Source organism: Alexandromys fortis, unplaced genomic scaffold (assembly GCF_014885135.2).
Source record: "Alexandromys fortis isolate MF-2015 unplaced genomic scaffold, M_Fortis_MF-2015_v1.1 scaffold_65, whole genome shotgun sequence".
Taxonomy (NCBI): domain Eukaryota; kingdom Metazoa; phylum Chordata; class Mammalia; order Rodentia; family Cricetidae; genus Alexandromys; species Alexandromys fortis.
Genome location: NW_026067986.1, coordinates 3,916,105 through 3,931,402, shown reverse-complemented (window position 1 = coordinate 3,931,402; position 15,298 = coordinate 3,916,105). Strand labels below are relative to the sequence as shown.

The 15,298-nt window shown below is 42.7% G+C and overlaps 1 protein-coding gene across 1 annotated transcript in view; it reads right to left on the bottom strand.

Annotated features, from left to right (window-relative positions):
* The window catches only part of Pgap1 (post-GPI attachment to proteins inositol deacylase 1), a 58,268-nt gene that overhangs the window by 30,132 nt on the left and 12,838 nt on the right, over nucleotides 1-15,298 (bottom strand). Inside the window, exons 4-10 of the mRNA XM_050159270.1 lie at nucleotides 14,601-14,772; nucleotides 10,617-10,774; nucleotides 7,028-7,080; nucleotides 5,675-5,741; nucleotides 4,231-4,336; nucleotides 3,532-3,587; nucleotides 1,883-1,966 (exon numbers count right to left, since the gene is read on the bottom strand). Of these exons, the coding sequence (XP_050015227.1) occupies nucleotides 1,883-1,966; nucleotides 3,532-3,587; nucleotides 4,231-4,336; nucleotides 5,675-5,741; nucleotides 7,028-7,080; nucleotides 10,617-10,774; nucleotides 14,601-14,772 (696 nt within the window). The remainder of the gene's footprint in view (nucleotides 1-1,882; nucleotides 1,967-3,531; nucleotides 3,588-4,230; nucleotides 4,337-5,674; nucleotides 5,742-7,027; nucleotides 7,081-10,616; nucleotides 10,775-14,600; nucleotides 14,773-15,298) is intronic.

Genomic DNA, 15,298 nt, shown 5'->3' with positions numbered 1-15,298 from the left:
AGAGCAGCTGGCCCACACAGCACGAGACCGGCCTCGAGCATCTGTGCCGCCCATGATCTAAGTGTTCCTAACCGCTGCCCCCAATGTCTGGCCTCGTAGTATCCATGCCGTAGTTACACGCGGTAATCTACATCCTAACAAAAGCAAGCATGAACCAGAGATAGACATTTCTAGAAACACACACCCACAGCCAGGATGTTGAAAAACAAACACCTTTAATTTGAAAAGCTGGCTTTTTACTTTATTATCCCCATTCTCATTGGACTACCAGGACATAACTCCTATACCACCAGGAATGTGGCTAGGCGGAAACCCAACTGCACTGGGTGGACACTGAAGGTAGCCATCGTCGTCAGCAGTGAATCAGAAGCTGCAAAATGTACTGCCTTGCTTGCTTGCTTTCCTTCCTTCCTTTCTTAAAGCATGCCACAGTTAGCTTTGGTTATTTAAAAAGCACTACCACCTGACATTTTTACTCCAGCTTTTATGGACGAAAACATGATATCCAAAATCTGGCGCTACTGAAATCCCACCAGAGTGCAGGATGATGGGGAACACAGTCAAGACAACTATTTAAGCTGCCTCGGAATCTCAGACAAAGCAACGGTGAAATCAATCCTTTCACAACGTCTATAAATTTCATTCTAAGGACCAAAAAGTTAAGGTCTCAGAGAAAGCAGTGAGTCAGGCAGTCAGTCTCTGATTTCATGAGGTTTAAATAAAAAATGATTTTTTTTTTAAGAATAAGAGAAAATAACAATTAAGTATTTTCTCTCCCCTCCCTGCAGGCAAAATGCTTGTGCGATTCTGGCTCCTTGGAACAATAATGAGAGATTCTGAAGCAGGAGGTCAGGCCAGAGCTGCAAGTTAGTTCATAATCCCAGGAATAAATAAAGTCAGAATGGCAGAACTGGTAATTATTCAAAATTGTGTTCTGCTTACAAAATAATTCATCATCATATGTTCTCCCTACTTTTATATAGGCTTACAAGTTCCACAAAAAAAAATTGAAATAAAGATTTAAATTGCACGTTATCTTATGGTAATTAATACTCAACTGACTTAGTTACACTTTGCTACTGATGTGGCAATACCATGACCAAAGCAACTTACGGAAGACAGCATTTCATTTGGGGGTCACGGTTCCCAAGAGCTAGCGCCCGTGACCGCCGCGGAGGGGAAGATGGCAGCAGACAATAGGCTGGAGCTGTAGCCAAGAGCTCGCAGCTCCATCTACAAGCCCAGGTAGAAAGCACCGACTGGCAATGGCTTGGGTTTTTAAAAACTCAAAGTCCACCCCATGACAGACCTCCTCTGACAGGGCCACGCCCCCTCATCCTTCCCAAACAGTTCTACCAACCGGGGACTGAGTATTCAAATATATGAATCTATTCTCATTTAAGCCAACACACCCACAGACACTGAATACAGAAAACAACCCCCTAACCACTCAGATGTGTGAGCTGCAATCCGACAAGCATTTTCCTCAATACAATGCTGACCTCCGGCTATGGCTGGAGTATGAGCCGTTCCCTAGAGGCTTGTCTTTGGATACTTTGTGGAATCTTAGGAGGTGAGGCCTGGCTGAAAGAGGTAGGATGGTGTGGGGCAGGCATTGAGAGCTTCAGGCCAGCCTCCTTTCTGCTCCCAGTTCTGCTTCCTAATTTGCTGAGATGGGAAGGGGGATCTCATTACCTTCTACTGCCATGGGCTGCCTCACCATGTTCCCTGATATGACGGGTGGTACCCACTTAAACCATAAGCAAACGCAAACTCTTCCTTATTAAGATGCCTCTCTCAGGTACTTTATCACGGTGACCACAAAGATAACTAACACACCTCCTAGCTGGAAAATGAAAGGAGACGGGGCCAAGCATCTTACCAACATGGTACTCTGGCAGTAGGCATGACTGTAGCTCTTCCTGTGATTCGCAAGAGGAAATGCAAAATAAGCCTTTTCAGAGTTCTAAAAAAAAGAGAGAAAACAGTAACTATAGTGAGCAAATAATTTCATCATTCAAGAACTTATGGCAATGGGAATAAATTATATATTATTGCTATTACTAAGAACCAGTTGGTTGGGAATGGAAGGTAAAGAATAAGGAGGGAAAAGGTTAAGTAAAAACTCAGTAGTCCAGAACTGTCAGGCAAGCACCAGGGTTAATGCATTCGTGTGTGTGTGTGTGTGTCTGTGTGTGTGTGTCTGTGTGTGTGTCTGTGTGTCTGTGTGTGTATCTGTGTGTGTCTGTGTGTGTGTCTGTGTGTGTGTGTCTGTGTGTGTCTGTGTGTCTGTGTGTGTGTTGATGATGATAATTTATCTTTTCTTTAATGTTTCTGTTGTCTTGTTTTTGAGACAGGGTTTCATATTTATACCAATGGCTGGTCCAGGATTTGCCATATGGATCATGCTGGCCTCAGACTTTCAGTAATTCTCCTGCCTCTGCCTCCCTGGGATTAAGGGTATTGTGTTCACCCCCATGCATGGCTGCGATATTTGAATTCTCAATCATTCTGGTTACTGAAAAGGTCCATAAGTAACAACCTAGTCACCAGGAGCCAGGCCAGGGTCTGCAGGTATCGTTTCCTACATAAAACAATTCCTTAAATAAACACCAAATTCAAGCCCCAGAAAGGGAGAGGCAAAAACTGAGCTGAAACATTCTGCCACACCGGGGAACGAGGGCACTAACAGAAAGCACCTCTAAGTGGCTGTACTGAAAGATAAAGAGCCACACCTGAAATGGCTTCAGCTGGTCAGGCAAAGAACAACCTTAGAATCAATAAACAACGAGTGCAAGTCTATTTACATACGTGTGCTAGCGACCGTCACCCACGAGGAATGCTACCAGGGAGACCGCTAGTCTAACAGCCAGCGCACACGAGGTAGAAGCCAGAAGTCAGGCACCGATCGCTCTTTCCTGTGGGGTTTGTCTTTCGACAACTTTAGTAAAGGGAAACTTCTCTGATCAGTATCCTGATCAATAAACTGAAGAGAAACAGGGTATCGTCGTCTTTGTATCCTCCTACGGTAATTAATTCAGACATCCCCTACCAACTGCTCAGATCTCCAGAAGCGAGCCCAGGAATAGCAAAACAGTTCTAATAATAAAAAAAAAAGGACTATATCAAGCATATAGATCCAATTACTAAATCTTATGAAGGGCTGGGAGGAACATACTGAATGACAACGGAAATGCAGTCAGCAAAACCAAACCAGTATGAAATCCCATCATAAAAAGTGACAGAAACTTTATTAATAAATTCCAAAGAAAATAAAGGAGTGGGAAATTTATATTGAAGAGGAATATCAAACATCTCAAACAGTGATCTATCGCCTCATTGGGTGCTTAGCAAATAAATTGAAAAACAAAGAAAAAGGGGTCCAAATTTATGATAAAATAGGGAACTTGAACAGATTTGGTATTATTAAGGTATTCTTAGTAAATCGTGGGAAACTAATTTAAAAAAATCTTAACTTTTAAAGGTAGATCTAAGAATCAGTCTGGACAGAAACAACGACAGAATACCTACATTCTGAGCCACGTGGGACCATTTGGCCATTTTCACTGAAATCCACTTGGATGACCCTAAATGGAGAGGAAAGGCAGTTATTGCATATGCAATTACTTCCATATTAAAATTGTTGTCCTATTTTGAATTCTGATAAATACTCATTAGCAATAACAAACACGTGGTTCCCTGAATATCGGCTACTTTAAAAGATGAGATCCAGAAACATGTTCTTTGTGCTGAACACGAACAAGCAATTCCTATCAGAGTCTTTGACTTTGACCTCTCAACAGAAGGAAATGAGGATCGCTTTCCCCAAGGAAACCGCCGGAATGAGCAGAACATGAGCACAATTGCCAAGCAAACGAAGTGCTGGTAACTCAGGAGGCTGGGGAGTAAACGATACCGAGAAACAAAGACGTTATAAATAACACATCTCTTGCTTTCGGTGACTATCCGGAAAACAAGGGCACACAACTCTAAAACCTTTATTTATCAACTTATTTCCAGTGCAAACTTTGATCAGTGTCTTAACAATTTGCTTTTCTATGTTTCCCTTTCAAACCAAGAACTTGCTAGGACCACGATAGAGAAAAATCGGTAAATAGGACCAGAATACTTGAAGCATCCCGGTTTCTCAAATACTAACAGCTGTTCACAATAGCACACTGATCAGAAACACCAGCGAAAAGATCCACGTTAAAGGTCACCACCACAAACCTGGGAAGTCAGAAATTATGGATGGGTTTTCCTCAAACTGCTTCGCTGGGTGTCTTATGAAGTGGTGATTCAACACCAACAACTTCTTCTTAGGTTTCTGAGTTATCTAGAAAGAACATAAGCATAGTCTGCATCGTCTATGGTATGATGATTTGATGAAGCATTACTTCAAGTAATAAAAGAGTCAGCATTTTACTCTCTCTGGACCAGGCACTGTCCTAAAACAACATGGTATCAACGCTCATCCTCACAAAAACTCCGATAGTATGTATCTGCCTTTTCGTAAGAAACTAAGCCACAGAAAAATAGACATTTCTCTAAAGTCACACAGTTATTAAGAGTTGGGGCTATAATGCTCTGTCACAATCAAACCGACCTCAAAAGCTCATGTTTTCTCCAGAAGGGGGATGAAGCCAGAGCCATGGCTCTCAAAACCATTCCCACAGAACAGATATTTACTGTAAAATGACCCAGGGGAAGGCAGTTGAAGATGAGAAACCCCAGCTTCTTCCCAGCTCACAGCAGAAATTGAAGCTGCTGAACACAAGGCCCTTAATCACGCTGAAGCCGCCCCAGGACAGGTCATCTAGCAGTCAAGAAAGCGAAGAAAAAAACAGCATGATGGCCGGGCAGTGGTGGCGCACGCCTTTAATCCCAGCACTCACTCGGGAGGCGGAGGCAGGCGAATCTCTGTGAGTTCGAGACCAGCCTGGTCTACAGAGCTAGTTCCAGGACAGGCTCCAAAACCATAGAGAAACCTTGTCTCGAAAAACCAAAAAAAAAAAAAAAAAAAAAAAAAAAAAAAACCAAACAAACAAACAAAAAAAAACCCATGATGTCCTGTACAGGATACGGCAAGTGATTCCCAGGCTCTGCTAACTGGTAAGTTGGAAACCTCGGTGGAACAGAGATCTCAGGACAGAAATGGCTTGACCCGGGTCAGTACACAGCTGATCTCTGAAACCACAGTGGAACGGAGATCTCAGGACAGAAATGGCTCGACCCGGGCCAGTATACAACTGACTCTGGTGAGTGAGTTACTGAGGACGGCATGCATTCTGGTCTTACCAATACGCCGAAGATAACTTTTAAAAGGCATTCAAGAGTACCTAATAGGATAGATTATGATGCTCTCATATGTTACGAAGAAAACCCATTAGTCTGTCATAAATATTTCTCTTAAATTAAAAATGAGAGCTGGAGAGAGAGAGGCATCCAACTTCAGACCTGTGCAGAGAAGGTGCTGAGAGAAGAGTCAGCCGTTCTGGCCTTTATTTTCACCGCTTCCTGAATGAATGGTCTATGCATTACATCAGAAGAAATAAAGACATTTCCATTTCAGAACTAATTCGCCTGATACAAGGATTCTGTTAGTATGGAATCTGTGAGCGCTAACCAAAGCGTTCGCTTCACTAAAACAAGCTTTCAATTTAAAAACACCTACTTGCTTGGTATCGGCGTCGATGAGATCCAAGAAGGCTCGGATTGTGGTCAACTGTAACTGCTTACACCTAGAGCGGAAAGGAAGTGTTACGGATACAATGTTCGTAAAACGCTGGCCTTTCTCAGTGTGAAACTGTTATCTAGGCGGCAACACGACAGAAGACAAAAATCTATGTTAGAAATTATCGTACTCGGGGCTGGAGAGATGGCTCAGTGGTTAAGAGCATTGCCTGCTCTTCCAAAGGTCTTGAGTTCAATTCCCAGCAACCACACGGTGGCTCACAACCACCTGTAATGAGGTCTGGTGCCTTCTTCTGGCCTACAGGCAGGATACTGTATAAATAAATAATAAATAAATAAATCTTAAAAAAAAAAAAAGAAATTATCGTACTCTCTTTTGTGAGAATTTTATACCTTGGCCACATCTAAACCTTGTTTCCTCCCCAGCTCTCCCCACAACCCCCACATCATCTCTCCGTCTCAACTTCATGTCCTCTTCTTAAATTTCATTCATTTTTTTAACTCCCTAAACCCAATAATCAGTCCCACCCACTTATGCATTAGGACGGGTGAACCCTAAGGGAACGGGGGATTCTACTGGTCACCATACCACCAAAGACAAGCGACTCTCCCTCCCCCAGAAGCCACCAACCGCCAGTTTTGATGAAAATACACACAATTCTATCAGCTAATGGAGCACGTTCTATTGCTTTAATAATAATAATGTGCACTAAGAAGGCACACAAGTCATTCCTACTAAGTGTATATATCAAGGCTAACCTATAGAAGCAAAGCAAACAAAATCTTTCTAGATGTCTGGCAGCCAAATGGCCTTCTGCTGCCCACGTGACTTCCAGCTCCAGGCACATGTGAAGCCTGTGCCACCCTACGCGCCTGCCCTGCGTGGACCTTGAAGACTGTGGCTTGTCCAGACAGAGGAAGGACAAAAGAGAATCTGACAGCCAGAGCACAAGGAGCTAGAGACTGGAGTCTTTGCTTTCCTTGACTCTTACGTTTCTACTGTTATTAGGTAGAGATCTGATTTCTGGTTGGTTTCCATCGCTCCCCACAGCAGCCATCACAAATCTAACTCTATCGGAGAGCATTAATTGGCTGGGAGCTCTGAACGTCCTCTGGGGGCACATCTGACTCTGCCTACCTAAGACAAGCCCTAAAGTTTAGTATTTGATGTTGGCATCATTCGGAGTGACGTTACTTGTGCTTCAGAAGACGATGTTACGGATTGTAAGGTCCAACAAGCAAGAGCTGAGCGTTGAGCTCGAACCTCTATTAATCTTTCACTCAGACTTAATTATGGTGATAAGACAAATCAGCAGCGTAAGTTATAACGTACCACACGATGGAGAGATGGTCTGTTGAGACCCAGGTCTTAGGCACTGCTGAGCTCTGAAAGGAAAAGAAAAAAAGTCAAGTACATGACGATTTGCTGGATCTCTCATACGCTGATATTTAGAAACACGTGTTAAAAATTTCACTATGCTGTATATGTCTTTAATTAAAATGATCCATTTTTATAAAAGGTGATCCTAATATATTATTCCATGCATAACATAACCCCATATATGTTATTTCTGGTTCTCAGACTTATATTACCCTTTAAAAATTAATATATCCGAAGAGCCTATGCTGAGGTTTTAATATCTAACATTTTCAACGCACAATTAAAAAGTTGAGCTTAATATTCCTTTAATAAAGAATCTTATTAAAGAAAGTTATTAAGTAAAATTTTTACTTTTATATGAATGTAGATGTTCCAATAGATAGTTCAGGATTTTAGTTTTGACTGAACTGCTACTTGGGGGGCTCTGAGATGTGGCTTGATCAACAGGGGTGTGCTGAGAAATATGTATTAGCATGTAGTTATCATATGTATTAACTATATGTATAATTTATTATATGTATTAACTACACAAAGTAAGGAGTTCGATTAGGACATTTCCACATTTGCATAATAGAGATTGATCATTTCCACACTCTATAACTCCTGTTCATCTGCACCCCTCTTATTGATGAGTTTATAGGCACTTTATATATTTAGGAACTACTGCTGATAAATCACTAAAAAAAAAATCTGACACCAGAGTCCTCTATGGTTCTAAGATTTTACTAGCCACTGAGCAGAAGAATAGCTCAACCACTGATAGGTAGCATTTACCATTATCAAGTAAATAAATGTGCTTTATCTTCTGATGTGGAATTCCCCTCTGTATGCTGTGATTACCATTAACGAATAAAGAAAACTGGCTTGGCCTGATAGGGTAGAATTGAGGTAGGTGGGGAAAACTAAACTAAATGCTGGGAGAAAGAAGGCGATTCAGAGAGAAGCCATGTAGCACTGCCAGAGCTGGACAGAATTTTACCCGATAAGCCACTGCAACATGGTGATACACAGATTAATGGAGATGGGTTAAATTAAGGTGTAAGAGTTAGCCAATAAGTAGAGCTAATGAGCCAAGCAGTGATTTAATTAATACAGTTTCTATGTGATTATTTTGGGGCTAAGCGGCCTCCTCCTACAATTTTGTTTGGCTTGGTAAAGGCACCACAAATACTACCCGCTCCTCCCTCTCAGGCCCAGAGAACACTGCAAAAGAAGGGCAGAAAGAACATAGAAGCCCCACTCAGGGGGAACACCTGTGAAAAGCCACCTTCTAAGCAGGACACAGCCGGTGCAAGCGTGAACTCACACCAGCTGTGGCTTCTAACAAGGCCAGCCCTGCCGACAGTCAGCTATGGATGGAGGAGAAGCTGCTGGGACCCCAGCCCTACTGCTTAGTCACTGACTACCGACAGATTCTGGACAAGGCATTCCATTGTGTGCCTACAGGAGGACCACTGGGCTCCAGTGGATAGACTTATACTTGTGGTCACACAGACAGCCCTTGTGGGGCACAAGCCACACACAAGGCATGAATATGGCGTAGAAATTTGTGGGGAAGAAGGAGGTCGGTAGGAGTGGGAGGGCGACAAGAGGTGAGAGGAATCAGTATATTCACTTTTGCAACGGTTAAAGAATGAAGTTAATAAAAAATGCAGACATTTTATAAGGGTGGTTGCTCATTGTGCACTAAAAGGCATTCATTCTGCTCTACAGCAAACAACATGGCTCAATCCCTCAGCCTCTCTTCAAGACATAATAGCATTTCCTCACGGTGAGCAGAAGCCATGGGCAGGAGAAGCCAAGGGCTGGAGAAGCCACGGGCGAGAGGAGCCACGGGTGGGAGAGGCTACGGATGAGAGAGGCCACGGGTGAGAGAGGCCACGGGTGAGAGGAGTCATGGGCAAGGGAAGCAATGGGTGCCCTTTTCAGCCCGGTGCCCTTCCCTGAGCTGATTCCTCTCTCTGTTTGATCCAGTGATGATTAACGTGATCTGGGAAGTAAAGCATTGCAGATGGGGTATCTGGCATCAGCCTAGGTCCCTGCATCAGAAACCACACACTGTTCTACACAGCAAAAGGTCATTTGTATTTATGATACTATTATCTACAAGGGGATATATTATAGCAATTAAACACAATCACGGTCTTAACTTCTTATCATTTTCCCAGTCCCCATGACTATAAAGTAACTTAATCACTCCTGTGACAAGCACTGAGAAACTGTCACTGCTTAACTGACTATAATATCAGACATATAAACGTGAGAAATTACAAAGAGAGTTAAAAAAATAAAAGTTCTACAAACAGACAACCGTGGGGAAATTCTGTTAGTGAAATCTCTTCATCAGAGACAGAAACAGCGACAGCCACGCATTGTCAAAGGGATTAGAGCAGACAAGGACACACACTCATACGTCAGCGGACGCGTGCGGGATCAAATGAGCAATGTTCTTCCACAGACAAGCATCAGCGTGCAGGGTGTTGACGCCACGCTGCGGGCCAACGATGGCGAGGAAGTTACGTCTGACTTCGTAAGACTTCATCCCGTGTGTTTACCGAGGAGCGACACTGGGTATCCTGAGGCGTCCCGGCAAACATCTGTCTGAAATACTCGGACACCAAAACCAAGATTCCCGCCACTAATGATGAGGTCTGAGAGAACGATTGATTAACATATCAATCAATCAACAACTATCCTGGCTGTATCCTAATGCTTCCAGTTAGAAGAAAATGGTAAGGATAGACCTGCATCCTAATTCCTCCTCTGGATAAGGCAACGAAGGATTCAGTTAGCAGTTCACTAGTGGCCGAACGGCAAGGCAATAGCAGGGAGGTTACACAGAACAACTCAGAGGCGTGGACTTCCTCCCACCATCGCCCCGAAGCACGGGGGACAGGCGGCCCCTCTAGAGAGGCTGTGCGTGCCTCTGCAGTGGAGATCTTAACCGCTGACGTCATGGTTAAATGTATAAGAGATTCTAAGAGAAATTTGAGTTCACTTTCCAAAGTCTAAGTATCCTAATTAAAGATCAAACACTCAATGGCCTGGCAGGGAAGGGTAATTAATAATCGGCAAGTTAATCGGGGTTCTGTTTGTTCGTCAACTGTCAAAGAGCGTTATTTTATCTGGCAGTTGGTAAGTCTTTGTTCAAAGGTAGCATTAGGAAATGGGATATGTCGGCCATTCTACTAGCAATACAGTTACATCACGCTAGAGTAACTAGAGCCCCTTGAGTTTAGTCCACGCATTCTTACGGTTCCACCTCTGATTAATGGATAGGGTCTGACTTTGGAGCCTATTACTTTCATCGATTTTCAAGGTTTCTCACGTCCTTTTTTCTTTCTTCGGCAGAAACATCCACGCGTCTGCTTTTCAGCACCTCCGTCTTCATTCGGATTTCCTCATACATCCGCTCATGTGCGCTTGCGTGCACACTTGCTCCACCCACCTGGCCCCCATTTACAAGCATGGATACACCATTTCCCTTCTGATGTTCCTCTGTGTCTACTATAGTACTATATAGAACCTTTAAGATAGTTACCACGACAGATAGGGCACTGGTCTGATGGCTTAATTTTGGCAGAAAAGTCAGTCCTGAACGAACTTGGTAATCCCGGAATCCTCCAGCTACGGAGAGCGTAGTCAGATTTATATTCCGAGCATTTGAAATCCAATAGTCGTTTACATTCATATAGAACTCTGGAAGGAAATGAAAGGGAAAAGGAAACACTGAAAATTAAAGCCATTTCATGCAGCCATACTTATAATACAAATATTTATCTGAATTTTTGCTTAAGCTATTTGGTCTATAAATATCATTCACATTTCTATATTTGGAGAAAAAAATCATTAGCTTTGCATACAAGTCAGAGTACAAAAATCCACGTTTGCAATGAGTTGAAGTAAAATACTGAGAATTACCAAAGGTGTCACTAAAGAGAAAGGCCACACGGAACCAGTTTTCAATGAGTTCGCATGCAAACACATCTCTGCAGCCAACAAGACCGGCATCACCCCACACCATCACAAAGAAACCCTTGAGTTCCTTCAAAGAAGAGTTGTAGACATCCATGACGCTAGTGCCAAGATAGAAGCCGTGTTCACTCCCACCATATTGTATATATTAAATACGTGCATTTTTGCCTATGAATTACCCTCAATAAAGTAGTCTTCAAGAAAAGAGACATTCACTTCTCCTGGTCACAGAAGTGCCCAGTCTTTCAAGGCTTAGCAACCCTGTGTTGAATAACCATCACCATACATCACTGCGTAAGCTCCTACGAAACAACCTATCATAAGAGCGACATATTAATTTTAGGATTACACTCCTGAAGAAAATCTCAGGCTTAGGGTTCCACCCATTGAAGTTAGCAGCAAATTTAAAGTGAGAGGTTTCCAAGCAGACTTTCACTTTATCTACTAAAACTAGGAAGTCTGTTGATCACTACACTGAGATCAGGAAACAGAGCCCTAATTTCTTTTTCTCCGCTTCAAACTCCATCAGATCCCATTTGTGCCTTCATACATTTGGTATGTAAAGCCCTCCTCATTAAAGGTCTCAACAGTATGTATCTGAGACATCACCAAGTCTACTGAACTCTGACATCTAGAGGACCCAAGAAAAATACCAATGAAACTAAGTACTAAAGTCTAAATATTAAAACCAAAAACAGTTATGAGACCACGAAATGAAGTATTTTTTATGCTTTCCTTGACGGACCATTGAGATGACGTCCTATGGAGTTAAGATTCTCAGAGTCTTCAAAGTTAGCCCGAGATTGTGAGAACACACAAAAGCACGCCATGGGTCCACTGCCGTGGTACCTTCTCTCCCTTACCAACCTAATTCTATCTAACATCCCAAGGACCTTGTGCGAAATGTCCGAGCTCCACCACAGAGCCACACTTTGCCATAGTTCACTGTAGGTTCGTGTGCACTGCTCTTACAATAAAGACATGTAAGAGGCCCACGCCGGCCCTGGAAAGAGCTTGGGGCACAGGAGCTGGGCATGGTGCTGCAAACTTGTAAACCCAGCCATGAGGAGGCAGGAAGATGAGGATCGTAAGGGGGCTACATGAACACTCTCCAAAAGAAAATTAATGGGCAATCTGGAGATTTGGTTTCCGGAATCATGATCTGAGCGTAAGAGCATGAGCCACAAGGAGAAAGGCTGTTTGGTGTACATATCTCGTCCCTGTGTGGAGGGGTTCCAGGTCAGAAATGACCCTGGAAGAGCAGGCCCAGGGCAGGACCACTTTCTGCGTTTAAAGGTAGCATTTCTACTAAGTATAAACAGGGCTTCTATTTCTGGAAGTCATATGTACCTCTCAAGAACACGAAACCCTTCACTACTTAAATATTTTTTTTCCCATTCTAATGTAAAGAAATAAGAAACCAGAACGTTGAAAGAGACCGGACTTTCTCTAAGCTTAGGAATACCTTTCAAAGGTGATCATTGCTATCGATGATTCAAGCCTGACAGTATTGAAAATACATTTCTTCTTTGGAGGATGCAGATCTAGTTCAAGGGTGTGACTTTGTTTGTTTTCTTGCTTGTTTTTGCTTTTGTTTAGGTTTTTGGGGATTTTTGGTTTTGGTGTTTTTTTGAGACAGGGTTCTCTAACAGCCCTGGCTGTCCTGGAACTCACTCTGTAGACCAGGATAGCCTTCAGCTCACAGATTCACCTGCCTCTGCTTCCCAAGTGCTGGTGTGATTTATTAAGCAAATACAAGGCTCCATTTGACAAGAAGATCCTACTGCTGAGAGGCAGAAAATACTGGGAGAAACGACTGGAATTGGGCGACATCTGGGGAGCAACGTGGAAAGTTAGCGCAATGAAAAACTCCATGGAATCTACGAGAGTAACCCTATCAAAGCCTCCTGGCAATGGGAGACACAGAGTCTGAACTGGCCATCTTCTGTAACAGGCAAGACCTCAAGTGTAGGATTTGGAATATAACCCCAGTGACAAAACCTTTGACCTACAATTTGTACCGCCTGCGGAGTGTTCTGGGACCAGAGCCTAGCAGAACCCTCATCAAAGAGATCAGAGCGACTTCAGCATCAACTCATGGGAGCAGATGTAGAGTCCCACAGCCAAACATTAGGCAAAGGGTGGGGAATCCTGTGGAGGAGGGGGAGGAAGGACAGGAGGAGCTAGGGGGTCAGGGACATCACAAGACCATGGCCCACAGAATCAACTGACAGGGACTCACTGCAGAGATTGGGGAGCCTGTAGGATCTAACCTAGGTCCTTCTGCATATATGTTATAGTTGAGTAGCTTGGTGTTCTTGTGGGATTCCTAACAGTAGAAGCATGGTTGTCTCTGACTCCTCTGTCTACTTATGGGACCCTTTTCCTCCTCCTAGGCTGCCTCGCCCAGCCTTGATGGGATCGTGTGTATCTGGTCTTATTGTAGCATCTTATGTGGCGTCTGGTTGATGTCCCTGGGGGTCTCCTCTTTCCTGAGGGGAGGCAGAGCAGGTGTGGATCCGTGGGAGAGGGGAGGCGAGACGGAGAAACTGGGGAGAGGGGATGTAAAACATGACAGAAGAACTTAAAAGAAATTTTTAAAAATGTCCTACTGTTGAAGAGGCCACGCTATTGAGTCACAGAACGTGGTGAGATCAAGCTGACACATACCTGGAAGCTTCGTCCCTGCTGGCTGTCTCTAATAACGCTGCAAGATGCTCTACAAACTCTCAGAGGAGAAAGTCATTATCAACTGCACCCAGCTATGACCCCTGAAAGCTATAGAGATGATGGGTCCGGAAAGACAGGCCCACCGGTGCAATAGTGGCAGGGACACCATGGGAGTAACCAATAACTTTTTGCTCAAATTTAAATCCTGTTCCACAAGATGAAAGTCATACTTTATAACCATTATTGGGCTAGGAACCTACGGCTAGATAGATAGATAGATAGATAGATAGATAGATAGATAGATAGATAGATAGATAGGTCACAGTCCCTAAGGGACTGCCTACTATTCTGCTGCTAAATGATATAATATCAAACTGACTACTGCTGACTTATTATTTTAAGTGTATCTGGAATCATTTTAACTTAACTACACGACTCATCTCTATGAACTGTGCAAAATGCAATCGAAAGGGTGGTAACAAACCTGACTTGTAGTTTTTGATCCTTTCCCTAAATGGATACTCAGCCAACATTAGTAGAAGCAGCACAAAAGATTTAAACAATTTTAATCACAAATCTCTTAATTTCATTACTGTGAGAATCTGATACGACAAGTTTCAAACAAATAACTCTTAAAAAGACAGAATTGTTCCCAAGAAGAACGAAGTTGGAGTCCTGGAACCTTGGGCTTAGCAAACACGCTTTAACCGGCTGGAAAGAGAAGTCAATGTTATCCCCAATAAGCCTAGATTGAAAGAGATGAGCGACATTGGGAACGGGAGTGCTGATGTGTAACTGGACAGCCTCACACATGGAGTAAACTCTCAGGAACCAGCTTCACCCAGACGGAGGAGGGAAGTTTGAAGTGCCTCGTACTCACCGGTGATAAAACGGTCTAAGGGCATCACGGGGGCCACGTGAGGAGTGGCCTGGGTGACCAGAAGGTTGATCAGATCTTGCTTAAAGTTTTTCAGCGTAAGCAATGCTCTGGCCACAAGGCCACCCATAGAATGACCAACTATTGTCACACTTGTGGGAGCGAATTCTTGACCCTATTTGAAAAGAAAGGAAAGGAAGGAAGAAAGGAAAAAAATCACCATGATAGGATTCTTAGCATCATAGGAAAACTATTTGGTACTTCTGCTTGCATATGACCAGTATAATAGCAGAGATAAACTCAAAAGACAGAAAAATCCGTCTTCACACAGTTCTAAACAATAAACAAATCCTCTTTTGGCTTGTGTTAATTTTAACAGTTATACTTTTGGTTATGATTTTCTAAACTGAAACTGGAATCATTGATTTAGTGAATCACATTTGTATTCATTTGCTAGGCTGCATACAATCTGAAGTATATTTAGTATAGAAGAGAATATTTATTTTATAATATATAAGGAATATATTATATATATAAGGATATATAAGGAATATATAATGTATAAGAAATAAATGAAACTGAAAATAGTTTTAAAAGACAATTATAGCTGTTGAAGCAATACAACATCATATGGTGTCTCTTTAAATTATTTCTCTACAGTGCATTTGAATTTAAAAAATAAAATAGCTTCTTAAACATTT